Source organism: Dipodomys spectabilis, unplaced genomic scaffold (assembly GCF_019054845.1).
Source record: "Dipodomys spectabilis isolate Male_0828 unplaced genomic scaffold, ASM1905484v1 ptg000752l, whole genome shotgun sequence".
NCBI lineage: Eukaryota > Metazoa > Chordata > Mammalia > Rodentia > Heteromyidae > Dipodomys > Dipodomys spectabilis.
This window is the reverse complement of record NW_024871429.1, coordinates 111191-137606: the sequence shown is the minus strand read 5'-3', so window position 1 is coordinate 137606 and position 26416 is coordinate 111191. Positions and strand designations below refer to the sequence as shown.

General features: G+C 49.3%; 1 protein-coding gene across 1 annotated transcript; it reads right to left on the bottom strand.

Annotated features, from left to right (window-relative positions):
• Positions 1-858: 858 nt before the first annotated feature.
• CUNH12orf4 (chromosome unknown C12orf4 homolog) lies at positions 859-25934 on the bottom strand. Its single transcript, XM_042672648.1, has 14 exons — positions 25902-25934; positions 22929-23128; positions 21048-21193; positions 19055-19236; positions 15362-15461; positions 15130-15251; positions 13322-13428; positions 12386-12583; positions 11666-11794; positions 8850-8924; positions 5825-6027; positions 3129-3186; positions 2447-2514; positions 859-1570 (listed from the first exon to the last, which is right to left on the bottom strand). Exons 2-14 carry the CDS (start codon positions 23104-23106, stop codon positions 1478-1480), a joined length of 1659 nt encoding a protein of 552 aa, XP_042528582.1. The 5' UTR covers positions 23107-23128; positions 25902-25934; the 3' UTR covers positions 859-1477.
• Between the last annotated feature and the right edge of the window lie 482 nt (positions 25935-26416).

The following is a 26416-nucleotide window of genomic DNA, read 5'->3' as shown; positions in this document are numbered from 1 at the left end:
TTCATCAGAGCGGCAGGAAGCGGACTGATGAACTTCAGGAACTGCCCCCGTCTACAGATCCTCTAGGGAAAGACATAACCAACTTTACTCTGCTTGGTCCAAATACAAGAGTCCAGACTATCTTCATCACTGCATGTGATAGGTATTTAAAATCTTATTTGTCAGGGCTGGGAAGGTGGCTTAGTGGCAGAGTGCTTGCCTAGCCTGCATGAAGTCCTGGGTTCGATTCCTCAGTACCACATATAGAGAAAAAGCCGGAAGTGGTGCTGTGGCTCAAGTGGTAGAGCGCTAGCTTTGAGCCAAAGCAGCTCAGGGACAGTGCTCAGGAACCTGAGTTCAAGCCCTAGGACTGACAAAAATATAAAAATAAATATAAAATCATACTTGTTGTCAACTTGATGCCTGGTAAGATTTTCTTCAGTGCTATATCAACACTGTATGTGTGATTTCGTTTTTGCTTGTCTGGTTGGTTGGGAATGGGTACTACACTACTTCACCTCGATGCTGCAGGTCAAATAATTTATTTGAACAGCCTTCGGGTGAAAGTTGCAGTCTATGAGTTAACTCAATAAAACAGCTTCAGGCTCACAAAATAGTTAGCATTGATCAGGCTTCCTTGAATGACGTTTTGCTCCTGTACCCGGAGACCTGAGTTCACTGTCCCCCCACCCCCAACCTGCTGACTGTGGGAAGGAGGACAAAGAATTAACATGAGCACTAAAATACCACCTGGCGCCAGTGCAGACCCAGTTTGTAGCAGGCTGGCCACCGAGGACTTGACTTTCTCGGCCTGTGAATTGTTATTAATAGAGCAGGGTGACACCAGAGGAAAGATGAGACAGAGGACAAGAATGCAGAGCCTTTTTTTTTTTTTTTTGGACTCTTAACTTCCACAACCTTCGAAAGAGTAGATTGAAAAAAAAAAAAAATGAGCAAACAAAAATCAGGCAGGAGGCTTGAAAAGATCAGACGTGCCCAGCTCCTAGATTTGTATTGCGACAAGAATTTTTCTCACCAGAAGAAATCTCTAGTTGCAAGCGATCTCTTGGTGTTTTTTTAAGTTGGAGCTGGCATTCAAAATCAGGAGGGAGATTGGACATGTTTGTTCACGAAGGCTGAAACCTGAGATCCAATTCCTTGGGAAATGTCAAAGGTTTTCACGAAAAATGTTGTGTAAAGTCTCCTGTAGGAAGTATCGGCCTGCGATGCGTGGAAAGTTTTAACTTGTTAACATTTGGCAATAAAAGTACCTGGAGAGCTACTCCTTCTCGTAGAAGCTTTCAGAGTAAGTGTATCGGGTCGGGGCTGATGACCCAGATGGCTCAGAGGGTTAAGATTTTAGCACATGTGCGTCATGATTTGATTTGTGGGTTGGGTGGCAGGTCCTCCGGGCATCTTTCTGCTTGACAGGGCTGCGGCATAACTGGAGTTCCTGGAGAGTTGGGCAATCCCGCTGCCAGAGCCACAGCAGCAGGGCTCAGTGCTTGGATGTCAGCGTGAGGGTTGATGAGACTCGGAAGATCTGTGGGAGCATGCTACTCAGCTGGTAGAACATTTCTTCAGAAATGCTCTGTATGGGAGAAAAAGGCCAAAAAAACCCAAAAAAGTTTGCACTTGTTCAATCATTGCTGATTTAAAAAAAAAAAAAAATTGTTAGAGCCGGGCATAGATTGCTCATGCCTGTCATCCTAGCTACTCAGGAGGCTCAGATCTGAGGATCACGGTTCAAAGCCAGCCTGGGCAAGAAAGTCCGTGAAACTCTGATCTCTAATAAACCACCAGAAACCAGAAGTGGTGCTGTAGCTCAAGTGGTAGAGAGCCAGCCTTGAGTGATAAAGCTCAGGCACTTCGGCCAGGCCCTGAGTTCAAGCCCCATGACCGAGGCTGCTTTTCTGGCTCTGCTCTCTGAGAATTTATACTCGATCTGTCATAGGATGAATGATTGTCAGAAAGCAACATGGGTACCCTCAGCGATCACGAACACTCCTTTTGCTAAGCTCTGTGGAGAAAACAGAATCCTCTTCTGCTAAGTCTTGGTGCATACTATTTGAGCCTGCGTGCCAGGCGTGGTGCTTGAACTCTTAGCTTTTTCACTCAAGGCTAGCGCTCTACCACTTGAGCCACAGCGCCACTTCTGTTTTGGGGGGTGGCTAATCAGAGACAAGGGTCTCTTGGACATGCTTGCCTGACTGGGCTTTGAAGTGGGATCCTGGGATCTCAGCCTCCTGGGTAGCTGGGATGACAGGCGTGAGCCACTGGTGCCCGGCACGCGTGCGTCCTCATTTCTAATAGGATGGTGGGACCCAGGAGGAGGCGGCGGAGGAGGAGGCGGAGGCTCAGGGTGGGCCTGAGCCTGCAACAAGAGGCCCCGCAGCGGCGGATGTGGACATCTTTCCACCACCCAAATGCTTCTCCCCTTAGGAAACAGGCCATGCAACCAAGATACCTGCGGCACCAGAAACTGCACTGTCCTGGAAATTCCCCCGTCCCAAGACGCCATCTCCATCATGAAACCTGAGACAGAGGAACACAGGTGGTCTTGTCACAAGGTGTGGCCTTTGACCCCACGGGCCACTCGCGGAGGAGTGAGCGCTGCCGGCACTACACAGTTCTAACGTCTCCCACGCCCCCCGCCTAGAGAGCAAATAAACATCGGCTCACACTGACACCTCCCCCCCCCATTCAGGGTGCCTACAACAGGCTAGGAAAAGTTAACGCACTAGCTTGACTTTTTTTGTTCTTAAGGCAAGAGAGGCTGGGTGCTGGTGGCTCCCGCCTGTCATCCCAGCTACTCAGGAGGCTGAGATCTGAGGATCGCCTATCATCCCAGCTACTCAGGAGGCTGAGATCTGAGGATCGTGGTTCAAAGCCAGCCTGGGCAGGAAAATCCATGAGACTCTGATCTCCAATGAACCACCAGAAAACCGGAAGTGGCGCTGTGGCTCAAAGTGGAAGCTCAGGGTCAGCAGCTAGGCCTTGAGTTCAGGCCCCAGGACTGGCACACACACACAAATCAATTATAAAGTCTGTTATGAAATGAAGTGATGTCCTATTCCATCTTCTGGGCTGTTCTGGCTTTGCCTTAGTGGGAGGAGGCGACTGTCCTTAAAACAAAAGGTCACACTCACCTTTGACACACTTAAACACCAGCTCTGCTCTCCGCAGGCACCAAGGTATGGTCATTTCCTGTGGACACAAAGACCAAGCAGCATCTTTATGACAGAACTTCGTGGGCTGGGAAGGTGGCTCAGCGGTAGAGTATTTGCCTCACATGCATAAAGCCCTGGGTTCGATTCCTCACTACCACACACCCAGAAAAAACTGGAAGTGGCGCTGTGGCTCACGTGGTAGAGCGTTAGCCTTGAGCCAAAGAAGCTCGGAGGCAGCGCCCAGACCCTGAGTTTGAATCCATGACTGACAACGACAATAACGACAACAAACTCATATAGACAAAACACCACAGGGTGGTAAAACCACTCTGCAAAGCTCCTCGTCCTGATCGGCCAAAGACAATCCCCTACATACTGGGACTTAAGTACATTCCCTGCAGAAATGCCCAAAGGTATGCGTGAAACTCTTCACAGCACCCAATGTTTCCAAAACCACAATAACCAAAAACCTAGAAACGACCCAAGCAAGGACCATGGCCACCCAACGGGGGTCTGGTGATAAACAACAAGGAAAATGAGGCGCGGCCTCACGGATGAACCATTCAGAAGCCAGCGGTGATGGACACCGCATGCGCGTCTGAGGTTTCTGGTTTTCGTTTTTGGTGGCACTGGGGTTTGAACTTGGGGCCTTGGATGTACTGTGGGCAGGTGCTGAGCCCCGACTCCGGGGCACTGGTGCCTTTGTTGTTTGGAGACTGGCTCTCGGCTCCTGACAGGGTGTGGGCTCGGACTTCATCCTCCTCCTTCCAGCTGCTTTTCCCTGGGCTGACCTCAAAACTGAGATCCTCCGGATGTCCGGCCTCCAGAGCAGGATTACGAGTGTGAGCTACCACACCCAATTTCACCCCTTGCTTTCGGAGATGGAAAGTGTGATTTCCCTGGAGCAGGGGAGGGACCTAAGTGACTTAGGGAAAGTATCAAAAAGCTTCCAGAGTTCTGTTCCAAGACCTGGCCTGCTTCCAAGCAGGCTCAGCCTGGGGCAGTCTAGTTCGATGTAGATGCGTAGCATCCCAGAAAAAGTAAGAAAAAACGAACATCTTCAGGGATAACAACTGTAAAACTCAAATCTCTAGGCTCCACCAACTGTCAGACACAAACACAAGTCAGGAGCTCCGATCAGGAGCTCCGATCGTTGACTTCTTGATTTGTTCCTCATGGTACTGGGGAAACTTAACCTGAAAACAGCTTCTTTGTCAGATCACAGACTCCTGAAGTGGCTCTTCTCCTTTGTGATGTGTATTTATCCCGGTTTCATTCTCTTTTTGGAGGTTGTGAGCCGTTCTGCAGTTCTGTTATCTATTAGAGATAGCCGGGACTCATTTTAAGATCTGATTGCTCCCTTATAAACTGCGATCTGGGGTGACTGTGTCCATAGCTTCTGGTTGTTGATCAGAGGAGAAACAGCACCAGAAAATACTTGGGGATCCTCGCCTGAACGCATGAGCCCCTTTTCTCTGGGTGCTGCTGGTGTCATCTGGGTTCTGGAAGAAACTTCTTGACCTAGCACGGGAGACTCACCAGGGAGGATCCTGGCTCGATACCCTTGAGTGAATTAAATTAGACCCTTCCGAAACAGACTTAATTTTCTGCAGCTGGCTGTCCCGATTTAAGCCTGGGAGGCTGTGGCACTCTGTGGTCGTATCAGCTGCCCGCCAGGACATCTGAACTTAGTGACTTTTGGAAACACCGGTTTTGAGGTTGTTTGCCACCTACAGGGAACCATTTTTATCAACTGGTTAACCAGGGCTCCAGCTGCAGGGATGTTTGGATAGTCCCTTGTGGCAGGAAGTCCTCCCCAGGGCCCGAACAGTGATGGCATCTCGGCTCCTAATGGAACTAAGGCCTAGAGTCACGGTGGAGCAGGGCAGAGTTCTGCCTGTCCATACGGAGGGCCGGCCAGGCTCCAGGAGTGGGGAGGGGAGGAGGGCCTGCCCCAACTCCCCCAAGGAAGTGGAGCTGGGGCTCGAAGCAGTAGGGCATCAGTCGAGTGAGTGAGACAAGCAAGATTGCAAAGCCCTGCGTTCAAGCCCCGCTACTGACACAATTAAAAACAAAAATCAACAAAGAACTCTCTTAAGGGCTGGGCAGGTGGCTCAGTGGTAGAGCGCTTGCCTGGCATGCATGAGGCCCTGGGTTCCAATCCTCAGCACCACAGAAGCAGGAAAAGCCAGAAGCGGTGCTGTGGCTCAGGTGGCAGAATGCTTATGTGTGTGTGCGTGTGCGTGTGTGTGTGATGGTATTAGGACTTGAACCCAGGGTCTGGTCACTGCTCCTTAACTTTCTCACTCAAGGTTGGCACTCTACCACTTGAGCCACACTTCCACTTCCAGCTTTTATTGCTGGTTAATTGGGGATCAGAGTCTCACAAACTTTTCTGTCTGGGCTGGCTTTCAACCATGGAGCTTCAGATCTTAGCCTCCTGAGTAAGGATGACAGGCGTGAGCCACTGGCACCCAGCGGAGGGAGAGGAAGAGGAGAAAGGGACACATTTCATCTACAGCTAAAGAAGGTTCTGAATTCTCGTGTAGGACAATGCTGCAATCCCCTGAGCGTGAGCGCTGAGTATTTGCTCTCCGACTCACCAGACAAGACAGGCAGGGCTTTATACGCTTAAAGGGGAGTCAGGCCTCCCGGCCTGCGCCCAGGGAGCTCACCTCCGACATGTCGTGCACCAGCAGCAGAGGGAGGCTGATGGTCGTGATGTCGTGGGTGCAGCACACCTTGAGGATGTTCCGGAGCCCCATGATGGCAGGGTCCCGCGCCGTGATGTTTCCCGACTTGACATTGTCGTCCACGCAGAGGTGGAAGGCGACGTGGATCTCCGAGAGGTTTGAATGCCGCGTGATGTAAAACTCCCCTGTGTATGGCACAATGCGCAGAATGCTAATGCTCACACGCGTGTGAGTTCATGCTCCTCCAGGGGCTTTAGAAGCCACAACCCCAGCAGCCTGGCGCTGGTGGCTCCCGCCTGTCATCCCAGCTACTCAGGAGCCTGAGATCTGAAGATCGCGGTTCAAAGCCAGCCTGGGGAGGAGAGTCTGTGAGACACACAGAGGTTTTTTACAATGACACATGCCTCGGTGGAAGTTCTGTGTCCTTCTGGGCAAAGTTTGGTCTGCTTGGATCTTACTACTCTCAGCCCTGGGCCTCACAATTCTGCTCACTCTGATTTTAGGGAAATGGTCTTAGAATCTGATGTACGGCCCTGGTCATTTCTGCTGCAGAAACTTGACCTACACGGCCATGAGTACATATTTGCATATTCCAGCACACACTGGGCTGCACACACACACGCACGCAAGCACGCACGCACGCACACACACACGCATGCACGCCACTGCTAGGCCCAGGGCAAGAATCTTCCTTTTTGTTGTTGTTTTTGATTGGGAGAAGGAATTCGTTTAACAGAGAAATGAAGAAAAAGGATTGGTGGTGGAGACACACAAGACCACGGACAAAGGGAAAATCAAACGTGAGCAGTACAGCTCACCGCGCTGCGGGCTCAGGGGAGGGGCTGGAAGGCCGCGTGGTGGATGGGAGGCGGGGCGCCCGCAGTGGGCATGGCAAGTCGAAGGCTCTGCAGTGCTCCTAATCCCCGGCCTGGCACTGTCCCTGCCACCTCTTGCTTTCACGTCACCCCTGGATAAAATGGAGGCCAGGCTTGGTGCTGGTGCTTGTAAGACAATAAAAATGGCATCGTAGGAAAAGAGAGGGGAGGGAAGGGGAGGAGAAGGAAAGAAAGGGGGGGGAAGGGGAGGGGAGACGGCACCTTACAGAGAAAGGGTCTCTAGCCCCCGCGTGACAGCAGGTGGAATAGTTTAATTTCCTGATCATCCATGGCTTTGTCTGTGGGTTCTGAGAGCCACTGTCCATCTGCTTTCTTTACAAAGTGACTGAGAATTTGATGACCTAAGCTGTAAATACTCACACCTTGCTCTCTCTCTCTCTCTGTCTCTCTCTCTTCTGGGGGCCTGGGGGTTGGTGGCGCCCTTTGGCTGAACGGTTCAGAGGCCCCGATCAACACTGTACTGCTCTTTTCTAATTCACACTTCACAAAATGTGTTCCTGATTTGGACACCGCTATGATACCAAGACATACCCTTGTTCTGGAAAAAAAAAAAAAAAGAGAGAGAGAGTCAGGAAGGAAATAAACACTGTGATAAAGAGTTAGGCTGAAAAAGGAAAACACAGGAATCACCGGGGTCTCCAGAATAGTAGCGATGGACATATTTTAAGAAAGCCACAACATCGAGGCCTTTTAAATTATGGATCTAGGAAAAGGAATACAATACATCTTGCTCGGGAGGTAATTTGAGATGGAGAGAGAAGAACGGTTTCCTCTCCCACAAAGCAGAGGAAGTCGCAGCCGACGCTAACCAATTGCCCACGAAGGTGGTGGAGCCGAGGCCGGGAGGAAATCGAGGCCACAGATCTGACCACAACGTGATGCGGCAAGCCGGCCGAGGAAAGAGAAAGGACCATGACATCGCCTAGAATGAAAAGCCATCTGGCTCCCGTGCAGATCTGCGCAAGGCAACGGGAAGAAGAGACCTTAAGCAGGGGAAAAACACCCGGAAGTGGCTATGTTGGAGAAGGTAAAGCTCAGCACTTGGTTCATGAGTTGTCACGCTTCGCAGGGCCGGGGACTGTCCTGGGGTTTCCTGTCGCCCTCTGTGGGGCTCATTGGTGAATCAGTGGGAAGGCTGGCAGAGAGACCGAGCTGCAGCTGCCACACAGCACCTCCAAGGATAATAAGGAAACATAGGAACGGAGGCCAGGTGCTGGTACACATGCCTGTAATCTCAGCTACTCAGGAGGCTGCGATCTGAGGATCGTGGTTTGAAGCCAGCCAGGACAGAAAAGTCCATGAGACTCTTTTTTTTTTCTAATTAACCAGCAAAAAGCCACAAGTGGAGGGGTGGCTCGAGGGGTAGAATGCAAAAGCCTAAGGGACAGTGCCCAGGCCCTGGGTTCGAGCCCTGGTACTGGTGCACGCATGCAAACACACACCCATGCGCACACGCGCACACACACTCATGCATGTGTGTGGAAAGCAGGAGATGAGAGACTATGGAAATAAGAGTGTAAATCAAATGGCCTAGGCTCTTCCTAGCTCCATGCATTTCAGGCTGAAAATGTTGTCTTGGACGATTCCTTTCAAACCCAAGAAATAGCATGTAAGAGGATATTTGAAACGGCAGACAGCGGCAAAACTCGTGCAACTGCTTGAGAAATTCGGTCATTACGCGTATAAATCCCAGAAGGCGGGGGAGCAATGGACCTCAGAGATGTACAATGTTGCTTTGAGGGAAACACTGGCAAGTGTTTTATAAATGCACACCAAAAGGTTTGCGTTTCAAACCTTCTTTTTTTTTTTTTTGGTTGGTCAGGGGTCTTGAACTCAGGGCTTGGGAGCTGTCCCTCAGTTCTTCAGCTCAAGGCGGGCGCTCTACCACTTGAGCCACAGCGCCACTTCCAGTTTCCTAGTGGTTTAATGGAGATCAGAGTCTCACAGACTTTCCTGCCCGGGCTGGCTTTGAACCGAGATCCTCAGATCTCAGCCTCCTGAGTAGCTGGGATGACAGGCGTGAGCCACCGGTGCCAGGCTTACGTTTTAAATCTACATGTAAATGTGTGAGACCAAAGATAATCATAATTTAAGATGAAAACAATACTCACCAGGTTGAATATTTAGGTAGTTTCTCTCTGCATTCTTACATTTCTCCTCACCTCCTCCATTTTGGCTTCCAGAATCTGTTCAAAGACAGCGCCCCAAGAAAAAAGATGACAACACATTAGACAAACTAAGTGCTCGTGTGTGTGTGTGTGAATTATGGGCTTGAGCTCTGGGCCTGGGCACTGTCTCTGAGCTCTTTTGCTCAAGGCTGGCACTCTACCATTTGAGCCATAGCTCCACTTCCGGTTTTCTGGTGGTTCGTTGGAGGTAAGAGTCTCATGGCCTTTCCTGCCTAGGCTGGCTTTGAACCGCGATCCTCAGATCTCAGCTTCCTGAGTAGCTACGATGACAGGTTCAAGCCATGGCATCTGGCTACATTAAGCAATTTTTAAGACCTTCACTGCACTCATGTCCCAATATGAGCTCTATGTGATAATCTCCATTCTTTCAAAACTCTATAGCTAGAACCCTAATCACTTTGGCAACGCCAGGCTTTTTTTTCTTTCCTTTTTTTTGGGTGGGGGTCTGCTGAGAACTGGGGGCTTTGCCAAGACTAAGCATCTGCTCTACTACTCGCGTCTACCCCAGCCTGATCTTCCGTGTTCTCTAGGAGAAAACAGAGGTTTAGGAGGGTGGAGGTCCTGAACTCTCACCCCCTGCGCCACTCAAGTTTTTCACCTGGCGGCTCAGGGCACGAAGTTAACTATGCCGAACATAATGGCATTCGTGTGCAGTGCTGCCATCTTTATTTTATTTTTATTTTTTGGGGTCCGGTCGTGGGGCCTGAACTCTGGGCCTGGGCGCTGTCCCTCAGCTCTTCAGCTCAAGGCTAGCGCTCTACCACTTGAGCCACAGCACCACTTCCGGCTTTTTTCTTTTTGTTTATGTGGTGCTGAGGGATCGAACCCAGGGCCTCAGGCATGCAAGGCAAGCGCTCTACCACTGAGCCACCTTCCCAGCCCTGCCATCTTTATTCTTAGAATCCGTGTCAGCGTCCTGGCTGGACCTTGCTAGGGACTGTAAATAAATGACCGTAGCAACCAGGGACCACTTTGGATTCAGAACCTTCCTGAAGTTGCCTTTCTGTGTTTAAATCTGACATGATTCATTTCACACAGACAGGCTATTTCAAACAAAACTGCCTTTTCAGGCAGTTGTTGAAAGAGGCGATCTCTTAGAATAAAGGTGGTAACATGAGAAGCGTGTTATAAACGCGCATGCGTTTATGAAGGCTATGAAGGTTCAAACGTCAATTGGTTACAAAAATGCAACAGGACCTACAGACACGTTTTCCTAGAAGAGGCCAGGCCTGTGCCTTGGGAGCCAGCTTCTCAGCGAGATGGCCTCTAGGGGACATTTTTCACCTGGCCTAGAGCCCGGGGCCTCGGAATGAATCGAGATTCCTCTAGAGTAGCTAGAATTACACACGTGGGCCCCAAGTCCGGCAGATCCAATCTCTGCCAGACATACTTCAGGAAATTAGAAAGGAAAATTCTAGTAAACTCCCTGAAGAAGTAGGGAAGGCTGCAGTAGTAGGCATAAATACAGAAAAGGGAGCCTGATGATTTGTACTGGGGCTGGAGGCGTAGCAGACGCTCCTGTTTCAATCCCTAATGCCAAAAATACATGAGAAGATATGAAGCGTTATGTCTAGTGCTACCATACATATATACTTATGTATATTTTTGTATACATATATTATAACTACATCTATTACAAATATCTATGTATATTATGTATACCTATTATAAATATGTCTATTATAAATATCTATTATAAATATATATCTATTATATGTAAATATATATCTATTATAAATAAATTAAATGGGTCCCTGGTTGCTACGGTCATTTATTTACAGTCCCGAGCAAGATCTATTTATATATGTGTGTGTGTGTATATATGTATACACACACATGTATATATACACACATATATATAAGTAGATAAATTTATATATATATAGACAGATAGATCTATATATAAATAGGTCTGTCTATCTATCTATCTATATATTTTTTTTTTTTGGTGCCAGCACTGCAACTTGAACTCAGCTGGCTTTTTCTCATTCTATCACTCAAGGTATGCGTCCATGCCAACATTTTAGTGGCTAATTGGAAATAAGAGTTTTGGGCTGGGAAGGTGGCTCAGTGGTAGAGCGCTTGCCTTGCATGCCTGGGGCCCTGGGTTCGATTCCTCAGCACCACATAAGCAAAAAGAAAAAAGCCGGAAGTGGTGCGGTGGCTCAAGTGGTAGAGTGCTAGCCTTGAGCTGAAGAGCTGAGGGACAGCACCCAGGCCCCGAGTTCAGGCCCCATGACCAGAAACCCCCCCCCCCCCCCCAAAAAAAAAAAAGAGCTTCACCAATCATCCTTGCCCAGGCTGGCTTAGAATCCGTGATCCTCTGATCTCAGTCCTGGAGGGCTGAGCGTAAGGGCTTGGGCGGCCTCACCCTGCCTCCTGCGACCCTTCATGCTCTGAGTGCAATGCCCTCGAGTAAAAACCGTGTCCATAGCCGGGCGCTGGTGGCTCACGCCTGTAATCCTAGCTATTCAGGAGGCTGAGATCTGAGAATCGCGGTTCAAAGCCAGCCCAGGCAGGAGAGACCGTGAGACTCCTATCTCCAATAAACCACCAGAAAACCGGAAGTGGCGTTGTAGCTCAAGTGGTAGAGCACTCGCCTTGAGCTGAAGAGCTGAGGGACAGCGCCCAGGCCCAGAGTTCAAGCCCCACGGCCGAATTAAAAAAAAAAAAAAAAACCGTGTCCATGTGAAGAGACACAGAACTTCTTGGAGGGTTTGGGGACAGGAGGGACTGACCCCGAGGCTCCCGGGACTTGCTGCGGCGCTGGGTCCTTGCGTAGAGCGCCACCTGCTGGACCACCTCCAGCTGCTCTTCAATCCTCGGGAAATGGAAGTCGGTGCACTCCTGGCACACTGTGGCAAAATCTAGGGCGTAAAACAAGTGACTAGGTGTGAGCTAGGGCTGTCCAGGACTTACAGAGACGCAGCCCAGCCTAAGGGAAATGGAAAGGCAAAGCTTTCAAGGGTGATTTCTTGTGATTTCCAATAACTTTCCAATGATCAAAATCTGAGGGGCGGGCTCTGGAAATCCTGCTGAGATTCCAATCCATCTATCAGGGAGCCTTTGATTGTAATCCTTAGGAGCCTCTGAAACTTAGGGTTCTCTGGAGAGAGGAGACATATACTCTGCTTCTTCCAAAAAACAGCCACACATCTTGATGTAGAAACGCTTGCAAGAAGTGAGGTGCGCCGACAGGCAGGGAAGGGTTTCACACAAGAGCATCCGCGAGGCAGACACCTCCCACCAGGGGGGTGGACAAGAGATGAGGGAGGAGGACAAGGAAGGGGAGGAAGAGAGGGGATAGGGGAGGGGGGACAGGGAGAGAGGAGAGACACAGAGAAAGACACAGCAACAGAGACAGCAAGGGAGAAAGACAGCGAGACAGGAGAGAGGGGAGAGAGCGGAGGGCGGCAGCGGGAGGGACGTCGTGGCGTCACGGGCGGCCCGGGGCTCACCTCTTTTGATGCCGCTGTAGGAGTTGATGCGGTTGTCCACCAGCAGCACCAGGCCGCAGAGCGCGGTGGAGTAGAGCGACAGGGCCGTCTGCAGCCGGTGCAGCTTCACGCCGCTGCGGTGGTTTCTCCTGTGCTTGCAGAAGTCCAGCACATCGGCCCTCAGCAACCTCAGGTTGTGCATGGTTTTGAGCTGGGCCCCTGGGGGGAGAGGTCCCAGAACGAGACTTAAAGCCGTACAGAAAGCCAGGGGTATACACGCAAATCTCAAGACAATATGTATACATGTATACATAACCTGCAAATACCCAAAGTGGTGAGTCAGAAGGCGTTTTTGGAAGCAAAGTATCATTTAAAATGAACAAGGCCGGGCACCGGTGCTCACACCGTCATCCCAGCTACTCAGGAGGCTGAGATCTGAGGATCATGGTTCAAAGCCAGCCCAGGCAGGAAAGTCTGTGAGACTCTGATCTCCAATGAACCACCAGAAAACCAGAAGTGAAGCTGTGTCTCAAAGTGGCAGAGTGCTAGCCTTGAGCAAAAAGAGCTCAGGGACAGCATTCAAGCCTCAAGACAATAAACAAATAAACAGCTGTGTGCCTGTGGCTCTTGCCTGTCATCTTATTTACTTTGGAGGCTGAGCTCTGAGGATCTGGTTTGAAGCCAGCCCAGTCAAGAAGTCCATGAGACTCACCTCCAATGAACCAGAAAAAAAAAAAAAAAGATGCAAGTAGAGGTGTGGCTCAAGTGGTAGATCGCCAGCCTAGAGTACAACAAACGCAATGAGAGTGTAAAGCTAGGAGTTCAAGCCCCAGTACTGGCACACACACAAACTATATTGCTCTCCTCACGTGCGAAGGACTTTTTTCTTCTCTTACAGTGTAATACAAGAGTTAGAACTTGCAATACACGAGGACTTCGGGAACACTGCACACTTACCTAAGTGGATTGTGAAGCTTTCTTCCAGCTTCCTCTGCTCTTCATAGATCCTTCCCATGGCTTCCACGGATTCTCCCAACTGACTTGGCTGAACTTTAATTTCCTCGCTGAAATCAATAACATCATCCACATGATTTCTTTGCCTAGTTGTCACAATCATTCTTTAAGGAATGGCTAGAATTTCTGTGCTCTAACTTACGCCTAAGCCTTCCCTTAATGCATGGTGACGAGAAGCTGTGGTAAGCCCTGATGCTTTCTGCAAGGTTCCACAGCCCCTGTTGCTCCCACGTCTGCTCAGTAAGCAGTATCAATGAGCCATCCATCACCATCCAGAGTGCCCAGAGGCTTAAGGAAATGATCAGAGGGGCTGGGAAGGTGGCTCAGTGGCAGAGCGCTCGCCTAGCCTGCATGAAGCCCTGGGTTCGATTCCTCAGCACCACATAAACAGAAAAAGCCAGAAGTGGCTTTGTGGCTCAAGTGGTAGAGCGCTAGCCTTGAGCCAAAGAAGCTCAGGGACAGCGCCCCAGGCCCTGAGTTCAAGTGCCAGGACTAGCAAAAAAGAAAGAAAGATCAGAGGCAGCAACTGACAAAAGACAGTGTACTTTCCTGCTAGCACAATGTTCTAAACAAACAAACAAACAAAAAAAGGCATCATTTAGATGCAAAGAAAAAACTAGAAGCTTCATTTTCTTCTTTCTTTCTCTTCTTCCCTTCATTCATTCTTTCCTTTCTTCCTCTCTCTCTCTCTCACTCCTTTTCCTTTCTTTGCTAGCAGTGGACTTGAACTCAGGGCCATGTGTTCTCACTTGGCTTTTTTGCTCAAGGCAGGCTTGACATTTGAGCCACGGTTCCATTTCTGGCTTTTTTTTTTTTGCCAGTCCTGGGGGTTGAACTCAGGGCCTGGGCGCTGTCTCTGAGCTTCTTTTGTTCAAGGCTAGCACTCTATCACTTGAGCTAAAGGGCTACTTCCAGCTTTTTCTGCATATGTGGTACTGAGGAATCGAACCCAGGGCTTCATGCATGCTGGGCGAGCGCTCTGCCACTAAGCCACCGTCCCAGGCCTGAAGCTCAAGTTCTAATTCTGTTTTAAACCAAGCAGTCACCAATTCCCTGGCCCTCAAGTGGTTCACACATAGCCTGGTCACAGAAGCACTAAAAGAAGCATTCAATCAGCTTGGATTTGCATGGCAACTTAAACAAATAAAAAAGATGAGAGCAGTTTTGCAGTGGGCAGGATGATGATGGGTCTGCATTAAAGGGAGGGAGGAGGGAGGGAAAGGAGGGGGGGAGGGACAGAGGGAGGGTAGAAAGAGTTGGAGAAAGGCAGGGATAAAGAAAGGGAGGGAGCCGGGCGCTGGTGGCTCACGCCTGTAATCCTAGCTACTCAGGAGGCTGAGATCTGAGGATCGCGGTTCAAAGCCAGCCCGGGCAGGAGAGACCGTGAGACTCCTATCTCCAATAAACCACCAGAAAACCGGAAGTGGCACTGTAGCTCAAGTGGTAGAGTGCTCGCCTTGAGCTGAGGAGCTGAGGGACAGCGCCCAGGCCCAGAGTTCAAGTCCCACGACCGACAAAAAAAAAAAAAAAAAGAAAGGGAGGGAGGGAGAAAAGATTGGTAGGAAGGAAAAGAAGGAGGGAGGGAGGCAGGGAAGGAGGAAGGAAGGAAGGAAGGCAGGCAGGCAGGCAGGGAGGGAAGGAGGGAGGGAGGGAGGGAGAGAGGGAGGGAGGGAGGGAGGGAGGGAGGGAGGGAGGGAGGCAGGGAGGGAGGGAGGGAGGGAGGGAGGCAGGAAGGCAGGCAGGGTCAGTACCTGAGGGAGCTGTTGTTGGGGTTCTTCAGGTCTTGGTGAAGCTTTATCACCCACTCCTGATACTCTTGCTTTTGGATGGCTGTTGACTGTTTCAATTCATTGGACCACTTATTCTCTAAGTCCTAAAAGTGCCAACGTGCCAACGGTGAATTTTATATACATATATGTGTGTGATATGAGCAAAAAAAAAAAAAAAGTAAATGCGTGTGTTGAAGTTGCTGCTGTCACTTACCTGCTGGCACTCGAAATGCTGAGCAGCCAGCGAATTGACATCTTGATCTGTGAGAGATTTTCCCAGTTCCTGCATCACTCTCTCCATCTCCACACCTTGTCTGAAACATCAATTAACCAATCAGAAATGGCCCCCGATGAGCCAATCAGGGTCTTGCCTCAGACGGGCCAATCAGAGACCACCTCGGATGAGCCAATCATATCCAATCAGAGACTGCCTCAGACTTCCTTGTACGGGACAGTCTGCAAAGGGAAGATAGCCCTGGCCAGAAGTGGGTGCTGTGATTTCTGGGAATCACTCTGAATTCTTGGTAAGGGAGGTGTGCACTAGTGATGGTTAGCGGCCTGTTCTATCAATTCCAACAGATAACTCAAGCGTCAATGAAAATGGTCCAAATCGAAAGGACCTTTCAGTTACCATGGCGATGTGTGAAGGTCTTGACCCCCTTCCTCCCGTGAATTTGTTCAAAGAAAAGATTGGGCAATTCTAATTTAAATAGATTTGTGTGGGGCTGGGAAGGTAGCTCAGTGGTAGAGTGCTTGCCTTGCAAGCATGAGGCCCTGGGTTCGATTCCTCAGCACCACATAAGCAGAAAAAGCCAGAAGTGGCGCTGTGGCTCCAGTGGTAGAGCGCTAGCCTTGAGCTGAAGAGCTGAGGGACAGCGCCCAAGCCCAGAGTTCAGGCCTCATGACTGGCAAAAAAAAAAAAAAACAGTTAAATAGATTTGTGTGTGTTGTGTATGCTCGTGCGCTGGTACCAAGACTTGAACTCAGAGCTATACATTCTCACTTGGCTTTCTTGCTTACTGCTGGCACGGCACTCTACCACTTGATTCACACCTCTAGTCCTTACACAGACTTCTGTTTTTGGTTGTGGGCCTGGGGACTGTCCCTCAGCTCTTCAGCTCAAGGCAAGCACTCTACCACTTGAGCGACAGCGCCACTTGCGGTTTTCTAGTGGTTAACTGGAGACGAGAGTCTCAAGGACTTTCCTGCCTAGGCTGGCTTTGAACCGCGATCCTCAGACCTCAGCCTCCTGAGTAGCTAGGATGACAGGCGTGAGCCACCGGGGCCTACCCTTAAAACAGATTTTCTACGCATTAGAATATAAGCTGAAGTGATCTCCAGCCTTGAAAGTTTATTACCCCCAGAGGCTGGCAATTCGGTTCTAAGAGTCAAATTGTGAAGCCACTAGACTATCTTTAACAGGGAATGTGAAGTACAGTCTGAGGAAGGTGGAGGACAGGCATGCCTTCTTTATTTAGCCAAAGAAATACTGTGCAGAGGTTAGGAAGGATTTTCCCTACAGGAAGAACTAATCAGCGGTGTTAGAGGTGCAGACCTCTCTGGGGCAGCATCCGCAGTGACCACAGGAGCAGGAAGGGGGCGTGGCCATGCGGGAAGCGCTGGCTCCTGACTGGGTGATGGTTTAAGGAGGACGTGGCTACCAGCAGGAACCCAGCGAGTGGTGCATGCGCGGTGTGCTGCCTTTTCTGGATGCACCTTTGAGTAAGTATCCTCATTGCAAACGTTCAATTACCTTCGAGAATAAATGTAGGCAAAAGAAGTGTGCTCTAAAAAAAAGACATTTTGGGGGCTGGGAAGGTGGCTCAGTGGTAGAGCGCTTGCCTTGCATGCACGAGGTTCGATTCCTCAGCACCACATAAGCAAAAAGAAAAAAGCCGGAAGTGGTGCTGTGGCTCAAGTGGGTAGAGCGCTAGCCTTGAGCTGAAGCGCTGAGGGACAGCGCCCAGGCCCAGAGTTCAGGCCCCACAACCGGACCCCCCCAAAAAAATACATTTTGGATAAACTAAGAGCAAATACATAAGCTGAGAGTTTTACCAGCAATCTACTTAAGTAAAACTTCTCTTAAAAGTGAATTTCGCCAGGCGCTGGTGGCTCACACCTGTCATCCTAGCTACTCAGGAGGCTGAGGTCTGAGGATCATGGTTCAAAACCAGTCTGCTCAAGTGGTAAGAGTGCTAGCCTTGAGCAAAAAATTTTCAGGGACATTGCCCAAGCTCTGAGTTCAAGCCTCAAGACCAGCAAAACAAAAAGTGCACTTATATTTCTTTATCGTGACTGATTAGACTTACCTATGTGATGTTAAAGATACTTACGCAAGTTAGTCACATGGACATTTCTTGGTTTCTTTCCCTCTCCTTTCTCACCCCATCTTTCTTCCTCTATCCCTCTGAACTCAGGGCCACATCAATGCCAGGTAAGGGCTTTTCCAGAGCCCTGCTCAGCCCAGATGTTCATTTCTACAAAAATCTGGTGGTAATGACCTGGAGCAGCCAATGAACTTGTTATAAGTTTTCCCAGCTCAGGTGAAGTTAAGGTGAAATTGACTTAACAGGAAGAAATGCAGGGCCTCTATAAATATAACTGTGGTATCAATCTTTTACATTATAAGGGTTCTCCCTCGTGGATAAAAAAAAAAAAAAAAGCCATTGCCCTGGGCCCCAGTGGCTCCCGCCTGTCATCCCAGCTACTCAGGAGGCTGAGATCTGAGGATCATGGTTCAAAGCCAGCTTGGGCAGGAAAGTCTGTGAGACTCTGATCTCCAATGAACTGCTAGAAAACCGGAAATAGAGCTGTGGCTCAGTGATGGAATGCTAGCCTTATGTGAAAGAGTTCAAGGACAATGGCTAGGCCCTGAGTTCAAGCCCCATGACTGCTACCACCACCACCAACAAAAGTGCAAATGCTATTTTTCAAGGTTTTAAAAAAAAGAAATAGCTAGCAAATTTCTTCCAAAGGAAAAAAAAAAAAGACAAAGAAGAGCACAATAATTAAAATTTCATGACCACTTCTTTCTTTCTTTCTTTCTGTTGGTCATGGGGCTTGAACTCTGGGCCTGGGTGCTGTCCCTCAGCTCTTCAGCTCAAGGCTAGCGCTCTACCACTTGGGCCATAGTACTACTTCTGGTTTTCTGGTGGTTCATTGAAGATAAGAGTTTCATGGACTTTCCTGCTGGGGCTGGCTTTGAACCGTGATCCTCAGATCTCAGCCCCCTGAGTAGCTAGGATTATAGGCCACTAATGCTCGGCTTATCATTACCACTTATTTCAAGTGTCCCAAATCTGAGACCGTGTATTTTAGACTGTACGGTTTAGGTCAAAGGAAATTTTATGCTATTTCAGAGGAGTTGTGTCAGTGTGTCAGGTATAATAAACAACTCTTCATCCTGAAAATTGTTTTTAAGCCAGATGCCGGTGGCTCACGCCTAGTTCTTTGTTAGAAATAAATCAACTAGGGCTGGGCAGGTGGCTCAGTGGTAGAGTGCTCGCCCAGCATGCAATGACGCCCTGGGTTCGATTCCTCAGTACCACATACACAGAAAAAGCCGGAAGTGGCACGGTGGCTCAAGTGGTAGAGCGCTAGCCTTGAGCCAAAGAAGCTCAGGGACAGTGCTCAGGCTCAGGGTTCAAGCCCTAGGACTAGCAAAAGAACAAAAACAAAACTCAACTATACCAAGGCTGGTGCACTCTATTTCGGGAACAGAGTTGGAAGGGACTTCTCCCAGTTAAAACTGCACACTTACATATACAGGTAAAGGAGTTCTCTATATCATCCTTTAACGAATACACCAAATCACGTTCTGTTCCTATCTGAAGAGGTGAGACAATGTTCCATCCACGTAAGTACGGTCACGCGAGTGTAACTACGGGAAGGCAGGAAGGTGAAGTACCTCTCTCGTAATTTTTTCAGTTCCACGTCTCGTTCCCCAATCAGCTCTGAGATGCTAACGAAGTAGTTATGCTCCAGGTTCAGGAGCGTCTCCGAGGCGGGCGAGTGGATGAGGCCGTGGTACACATCTGCGAAGTCTTCATCCCAGCTGGCCTCTTCCGGCCGGGCGTGTTCCAGGGTGGTCTAAGGGAGGCACAGCACTCATTTGTGAACATGGCGGACCACTGTCATTTAAGACAGGGCTAGGAGGGCATGCGTGAGGCTGCTTCTGTATAATCTCACGAGGACAGAAAGACCCCCGTGTTTATGGTAGCCAGGACTGACTGAGTAGGAAGAGACTATGGGGAGAGATGAACTAAGCGGTCACTGTCAGTTACCTGTGGGCACGCACGAAGCACTACCAGAGACCAAGGGAAAGAAGGATCCACAATAATAATAATATCAACAATAACAATAATAATATGTAACTGGGTGTCGTAGCGCAGTGTTGTAATCCCAGTGCTCAGTTGGCTGTGATGGAATTTGGAGGCCAGCCTGGGATATACAGTTAGACCTTGGCTTAAGCCTCAGACTCCCAAAAGCTAAGTATGCCACCATCCCATTTCTATGAAAGAACGCACGTTCCAAAACAACAATCCTTGGAGCCTGGGCTCCCATAAGCAAGTGCTTTCTGCTTTTCCTCTACATAATGAGTTTCCTGGAGTGAATTACAGTTACTCTTCCTCCTTCTACACTTCTGCACATCTTAAAGGGATGGAAACAAAGTGACTTCTGCCAATCTGCAGACCTGATCGCTTGATAACCTCCAGGGAAATCAACATGTCTTTTCTTTGCATTTATTCTCAGTGGTATCTTGGCATTCTGTCATAGTCTAGTTGGTGGAATTCTTCCTCAATAAAGTTACAATGTGTGTAGCACTTACAGCTTATGGAGTATACTATTTAAATGGAAAATGAAGAGATTATAAAACCATGTAACAAAAAGAATGTAAATGAAGACATCGAAACTAACTAAAGCTGGAAGTGGAGCTGTGGCTCAAGTGGTAGAGCACCAGCCTTGATAGGAAAACAAACAATCAAGAGCACAAAGCCCTGAGCCCCAATACTGGTACACACACACACAAAAAAGAAGAATCAAAGCTTAAAAGTAACTATTGCTATTGGAATAAGGTTGTTATATAAAAGTCAGTTAGAATTTCAAATAAAGAACAAACAACTATTCACTATGAAATACTCTCTAAGTATGAGTGATATAATTAGATTATAGATTAGCCCAGCACCAGCGGCTTATGCTTGTAATCCCAGCTACTAGGAGGCTGAGATCTGAGGATCATAGATGAAAGTCAGCTCGGGCAGGGAAGTCTGTGAGACTTATGTCCATTACAAACAACCAAAAAAGTCACAAGTGGAGCTGTGGCTCAAGTGGGAGAATGCTAGACTTGAGCAAAAAGAAGCTCAGAGCTGGGAGCTGGTGGCTCACACCTGTAACCTTAGTTACTTAGAAGCCTGTGATCTGAGGATCGTGGTTTGATGCACAGGCAGGAAAGCCCATGAGGCTCTGATCTCCAATGAACCATCAGAAAACTAGAAGTGGCACTGTGGCTCTAAGTAGCAGAGCACTAATCTGGAGCAGAAAAGCTCAGGGACAGCACTCAGGCCGAGTTCAAGCCCCAGGTCTGACTATAAGACAAAATGAAGCACTCTGACCCTGAGTTCAAGCTCCAAGACAAGTAAAAAAAATTTTTTTTTTTTTGTCGGTGGTGGGGCTTGAACTCTGGGCCTAGATGCTGTCCCTCAGCTCTTCAGCTCAAGGTGAGTGTTCTACCTCTTGAGCCACAGCGCCACTTCCAGTTTTCTGGTGGTTTATTGGAGATCAGAGTCTCATGGACTTTCCTGTCCAGGTTGGCTTTGAACCATGATCCTCAGATCTTAGCCTTCTTAGTAGCTAGGATGACAGGCCTGAGCCACTGGCGCCCGGCTGCCCTGTTTTCTTACCTCGGCATAAGCTTTGGCCCAGGTGTTCGCCAGCTGGTGGAGATCGACCTCCCCTGACTTCACGGCCTCCAGGGAGGCTTCAGCCTCCGTGTCGTAGTCCTGGAGCGATTCTTCCTCTATGAACTGCCTCAGAGCTGCTTCCAGATCTGTGCAAGGGACAATCGCCACCATTAGCAAACTCAGGCAAACAGGAGAATGCTTACCTGCTAAGGGTCACAATGGGGCATTTTCTTTCTTAAGCAAACACTCAACAGAATCTTCAATGAAAGTGCACTTCGCTTAAGAGATTAGTTTTTCTTTGACCCTGTTTATTGCTCAGAGCAAAGTTAAAATGTTAAGACTTGTGAAAGTAGTTCATGCCTTGTCATCCTAGCTACTCAGGGGGCTGAGAGCTAAGGATCGTGGTTCGAAGCCAGCTTGGGAAGGAAAGCCCATGAGGGGGCTGGGAAGGTGGCTCAGTGGTAGACTGTTTGCCTAGCGTACATGAAGCCCTGGGTTCGATTCCTCAGTACCACATACACAGAAAAAGCCGGAAGTGGCTCTGTGGCTCAAGTGGTAGAGCTTGCCTTGAGCAAAAGAAGCTCAGGGACAGTGCCCAGGCCCTGAGTTCAAGTCCCAGGACTGGCAAAAAAAAAAAAAAAATCCATGAGATTCTTATGTCCAATGAAGCACCAGAAATCCTGGAGTGGAGCTGTGCCTCAAAATGGTAGAGCGGGGCTGGGAAGTTGGCTCAGTGGTAGAGCGCTTGCCTTGCATGCCTGAGGCCCTGGGTTCGAATCCTCAGCACCACATAAGCAAAAAGAAAAAAAAAGCTGGAAGTGGCGCTGTGGCTCAAGTGGAAGAGCGCTAGCCTTGAGCTGAAGAGCTGAGGGACAGCGCTCAGACCCAGAGTTCAGGCCCCATGGCCGGACCCCAAAAAAAAAAATGGTAGAGTGCTAGCCATGAGCACAAAAGGATCACACTGGGGATTAATTTAGGCAGGCAAAGATTCTCAGAGGTAACTAGTCCTTCTGTGTGACCACGCTTTGGATCAGATTACTGCAAGAACAAGCAGCTTGGTGATTTAACTCTACCATCCCATAATTAGTGAGAGCCAGGAAGTCTTAGAAATCATACAACTCAATTCAGAGGTGAAATGCTCTCCCCTAGTCTTTTTTTTTTGGTCAGGTCTTGAACTCAGGGCCTGGGTGCTATCCCTGAGCTGTTTTGCTCAAGGCTAGTACTCTACTACTTTGAATCACAGCACTACTTCTAGTTTTTTGGTGGTTCATGGGAGATAAGAGTCTCCCGGACTTTCCTACCCAAGCTGGCTTTGAACTGTGATCCTCAGATCTCAGCCTCCTGAGTAGCTAGGATTAGGGGCGTGTGCCACCAGCGCCCGCCTTCCCCTAATCTTTGAAAAGCAGTTTTCATTATATAATCTAATTTTGATACTAAAGTTATTTAGTTTATAAATGACTACAAGGGTTACAGGAAAATCATTCAATCCAAAAAGGACCGAGGAGGATTTGCTCTGATTTTCCTGTAGCAGTTAAAACAACTCCTATTTTATGTTTCCACTGTGACATTGATCTCTCTAACATACAAACTTGTTTGTGTACACCAGAACTGGGGCTGGAATTCAAGCCTGGGTATTGTTCCTTATCTTTTTCACTCCAGGCTGTCACTTGAGCCACAGTTGCGCTTCTGGCTTTTTGGCAGGTAAATTGAAGATAAAAGAGTCTCACGGACTTTGCTGTCTGGGGCAGGCTTTGAATGTCAATCCTCAGATCTCAGCCTCCTGGATAGCTGGGATTACAGGTGTGAGCCACCAGCGCTGGACTACAAGGGAGCTGTTACTGCAAGAAAGCAGGGAGCCGGTAAACACAAAGCAGTCCTCACCGCGCTCGATGAAGCAAGGAAGAGCGTGCAGTAGCATCAGGCGTCCGTGCAGGTGACTGGTATTCTCCTGAACGGGAAATGTGAGAGGCACTCTCAGTTCCAAACACTCCCGTCCCACTTTGAATTTATACACGAATTCCCTTTCTTTGTTGCAGAATCGTTCTCGGGTTTTCTTCATATTGGACGGGGTTTCTGTAGCTCTGAGAACAACAAACACAAGCACAAAACAGTTAGATCAAATCTACAACACAACCACCACCACCTATAGCCAGTAGCTCCGGCCTGTCATCCTAGCTACTCAGGAGGCTGAGAGCTGAGGATCATGGTTCAAAGCCAGCTCAGGCAGGGAAAGTCTGTGAAACTTTTTTTTTTTTTTGGGTCAGTCGTGGGGCTTGAACTCTGGGCCTGGGCGCTGTCCCTCAGCTCTTCAGCTCAAGGCCAGCGCTCTACCACTTGAGTCACAGCGCCACTTCCGGCTTTTTCTGCTTATGTGGTGCTGAGGAATCGAACCTAGGGCCTCATGCATGCAAGGCAAGCGCTCTACCACTGAGCTATCTTCCCAGCCCATGTGAGACTCTTATCTCCAATTAATCACAGAAAAAGCTGGAAGTGGTACTGTGGCTCAAGTGTTAGAGCACTAGTCTTAAGCAAAAGGAGCTCAGGGACAGTGCTCAGGCCCAGAGTTTAAGCCCCAGGATTGGCAAAAATACCCCAAAACCCCCACATAATGCTTTAGTATTGCTGTATCATTCTAAAAGAAATTCCACCACTTTGAGATTCTTTTTTTTTTTTTTTTGTGGATCATGGGTCTGAACTCTGGGCCTGGGAGCTGTCCCTCAGCTCTTCAGCTCAGGCTAGTGCTCTACCACTTGAGCCACAGCCCCACTTCTGGCTTTTTCTGCTTATGTGGTGCTGAGGAATCGAACCCAGTGCCTCATGCATGCAAGGCAAGCACTCTACCACTGAGCCATCTTCCCAGTCCCTGAGATTCTATTTGTGACTTCAAACTTATTCTAGTTTTTTTTTTATTTTAAAAAATATTTTGGTCCGTGGTGGGGCTTGAACTCTGGGCCTAGGCATTGTCCCTCAGCTCTTCAGCTTAAAGTTGTGCTCTACTACTTGAGCCACAGCACCACTTCTGGTTTTCTGGTGGTTAATTGGAGCTGAGTCTCACAGACTTTTCTGACAGGGCTGGCTTTGAACTGTGATCCTCAGATCTCGGCCTCCTGAGTAGCTGGGATGACAGGCGTAAGCCACTGGTGGCCAGCTATTTATTTGAGTTTTTCCTGCAGTTGAACCCTAGTGGTTTTGTCATCATGTTTAAAATGCAGTGGGTTTTCCTTTTTCTTTTTTTAAAAAATGAAACATTATTTCTCTTAAACTTCATTTAAAGAAACAAGCATGCTCCTAAAGTACTTTGTGTTCTTAGGCACTGTGTTCAGCATTAGGGAAGAGACAGAGACCAGCCAAGAGGATTAGTAGGAAGAGATGAACAATAGAGCAGGAACCAAGCTCACGAAGCACCTGGTGAGAATAAAGTGAATGATTGGGAAGACCAGGGACCGAGTTAAGATCTTAAGAGGTGGTGGTGGTTGTGAAAGCAGATGAGGAGGGGAAAGAGGCTTAAAAAGATCTCTGGGTGGGAAGGAGATATACAGAAAAACAGAAGGCATGCCCACCACAAGACAAAACAGACGTATGTATGTGTGAATACATACATACATTCAGACATACACACACACATATATATGTGTGTGTGTGTGTGATGAACTCAAGGCCTGGGTGCTCTCCCTCAGCTTTTTAGCTCAAGGCTGGTGCTCTACCACTTGAGCCACAGCACTTCCATCCGTTTGTTCATTGGAGATCAGAGTCTCACAGACTTTCCTGCCAGGGCTGGCTTTGAACCACGTTCCTTAAATCTCAGTCTCCTGAGTAGCTGGGATGACAGGCGGGAGTCACTGGCACAGAACATTGGGCATTTAAAAAAACTATTACAATTATTATTATTGTCGGTCGTGGGTCTTGAACTCTGGGCCTGGGCGCTGTCCCTCAGCTCTTCAGCTCAAGGTGGGCGCTCTACCCCTTGAGCCACAGCGCCACTTCCGGCTTTTCCTGTGTCTGTGGTGCTGAAGAATCAAACCCAGGGCTTCATGCATGCGAGGCGAGCACTGTACCCTGGAGCCACCTTCCCAGCACCATCATCATCATCACCACCACCACCACCATCATCACCACCACCATCATCACCATCATCATCACCATCATCGTCATCACCATCATCACCATCATCATCATCACCATCATCACCATCACCATCATCACCACCATCACCATCACCATCATCATCACCATCATCATCATCACCATCATCACCATCACCACCATCATCACCATCACCACCATCATCACCATCATCATCACCATCATCATCACCATCATCATCATCATCATCACCATCATCACCATCACCATCATCACCACCATCATCACCATCATCATCATCATCACCACCACCATCATCACCATCATCACCATCATCATCATCATCACCATCATCACCATCATCACCATCATCATCATCATCATCATCATCATCATCACCATCATCACCATCATCATCATCATCATCACCATCATCGTCATCATCACCGTCATCACCACCATCATCGTCATCATCACCATCATCACCATCACCATCATCATCATCACCATCATCATCATCATCATCATCATCATCACCATCACCATCACCATCACCATCACCATCATCATCATCATCATCATCATCATCATCATCACCATCACCATCATCATCATCACCACCATCACCATCATCATCATCATCATCACCATCATCGTCATCATCACCGTCATCACCACCATCATCGTCATCATCACCATCATTACCATCATCATCATCACCATCATCATCATCACCATCATCATCAGTGAATGGGAAGATCTCAGTCTCACCTCCCGAGCTGACCCCAAACCTTGATTCTCAGATCTCAGTCGGCCTCCTGAGCAGCTGGGATGACAGGCGAGGCCCACGGGTGGTGGGGTGCGTCCGGGGCGGGGGGGGGGGGGGGGGGTGCGTCCGGGCCGGGGGGGGGGTGCGTCCGGGCGAGGGGGGTGCGTCGGGGGGGGGTGCGTCCGGGCCGGGGGGGGGGTGCGTCCGGGCCGGGGGGGGGGTGCGTCCGGGCCGGGGGGGGGGGGTGCGTCCGGGCCGGGGGGGGGGGGTGCGTCCGGGCCGGGGGGGGGGTGCGTCCGGGGGGGGGGGTGCGTCCGGGGGGGACGGGGGTGCGTCCGGGCCGGGCAGCTCCGCCCCGGCCCCGCGGCTCCCGTCGGGCCCCGCACGCCTCAGGCTCCGCCCCGGCCGCGCGGCTCCAGCGGTGCCTCCGGGGCTGGCTTCACACTGAGCCCCTCCGTCAGCGCCGACCCCGCGGCGGCGGAAGCGCGGCGGCCCCGCGGCTGCCGGGTTCCGGCTG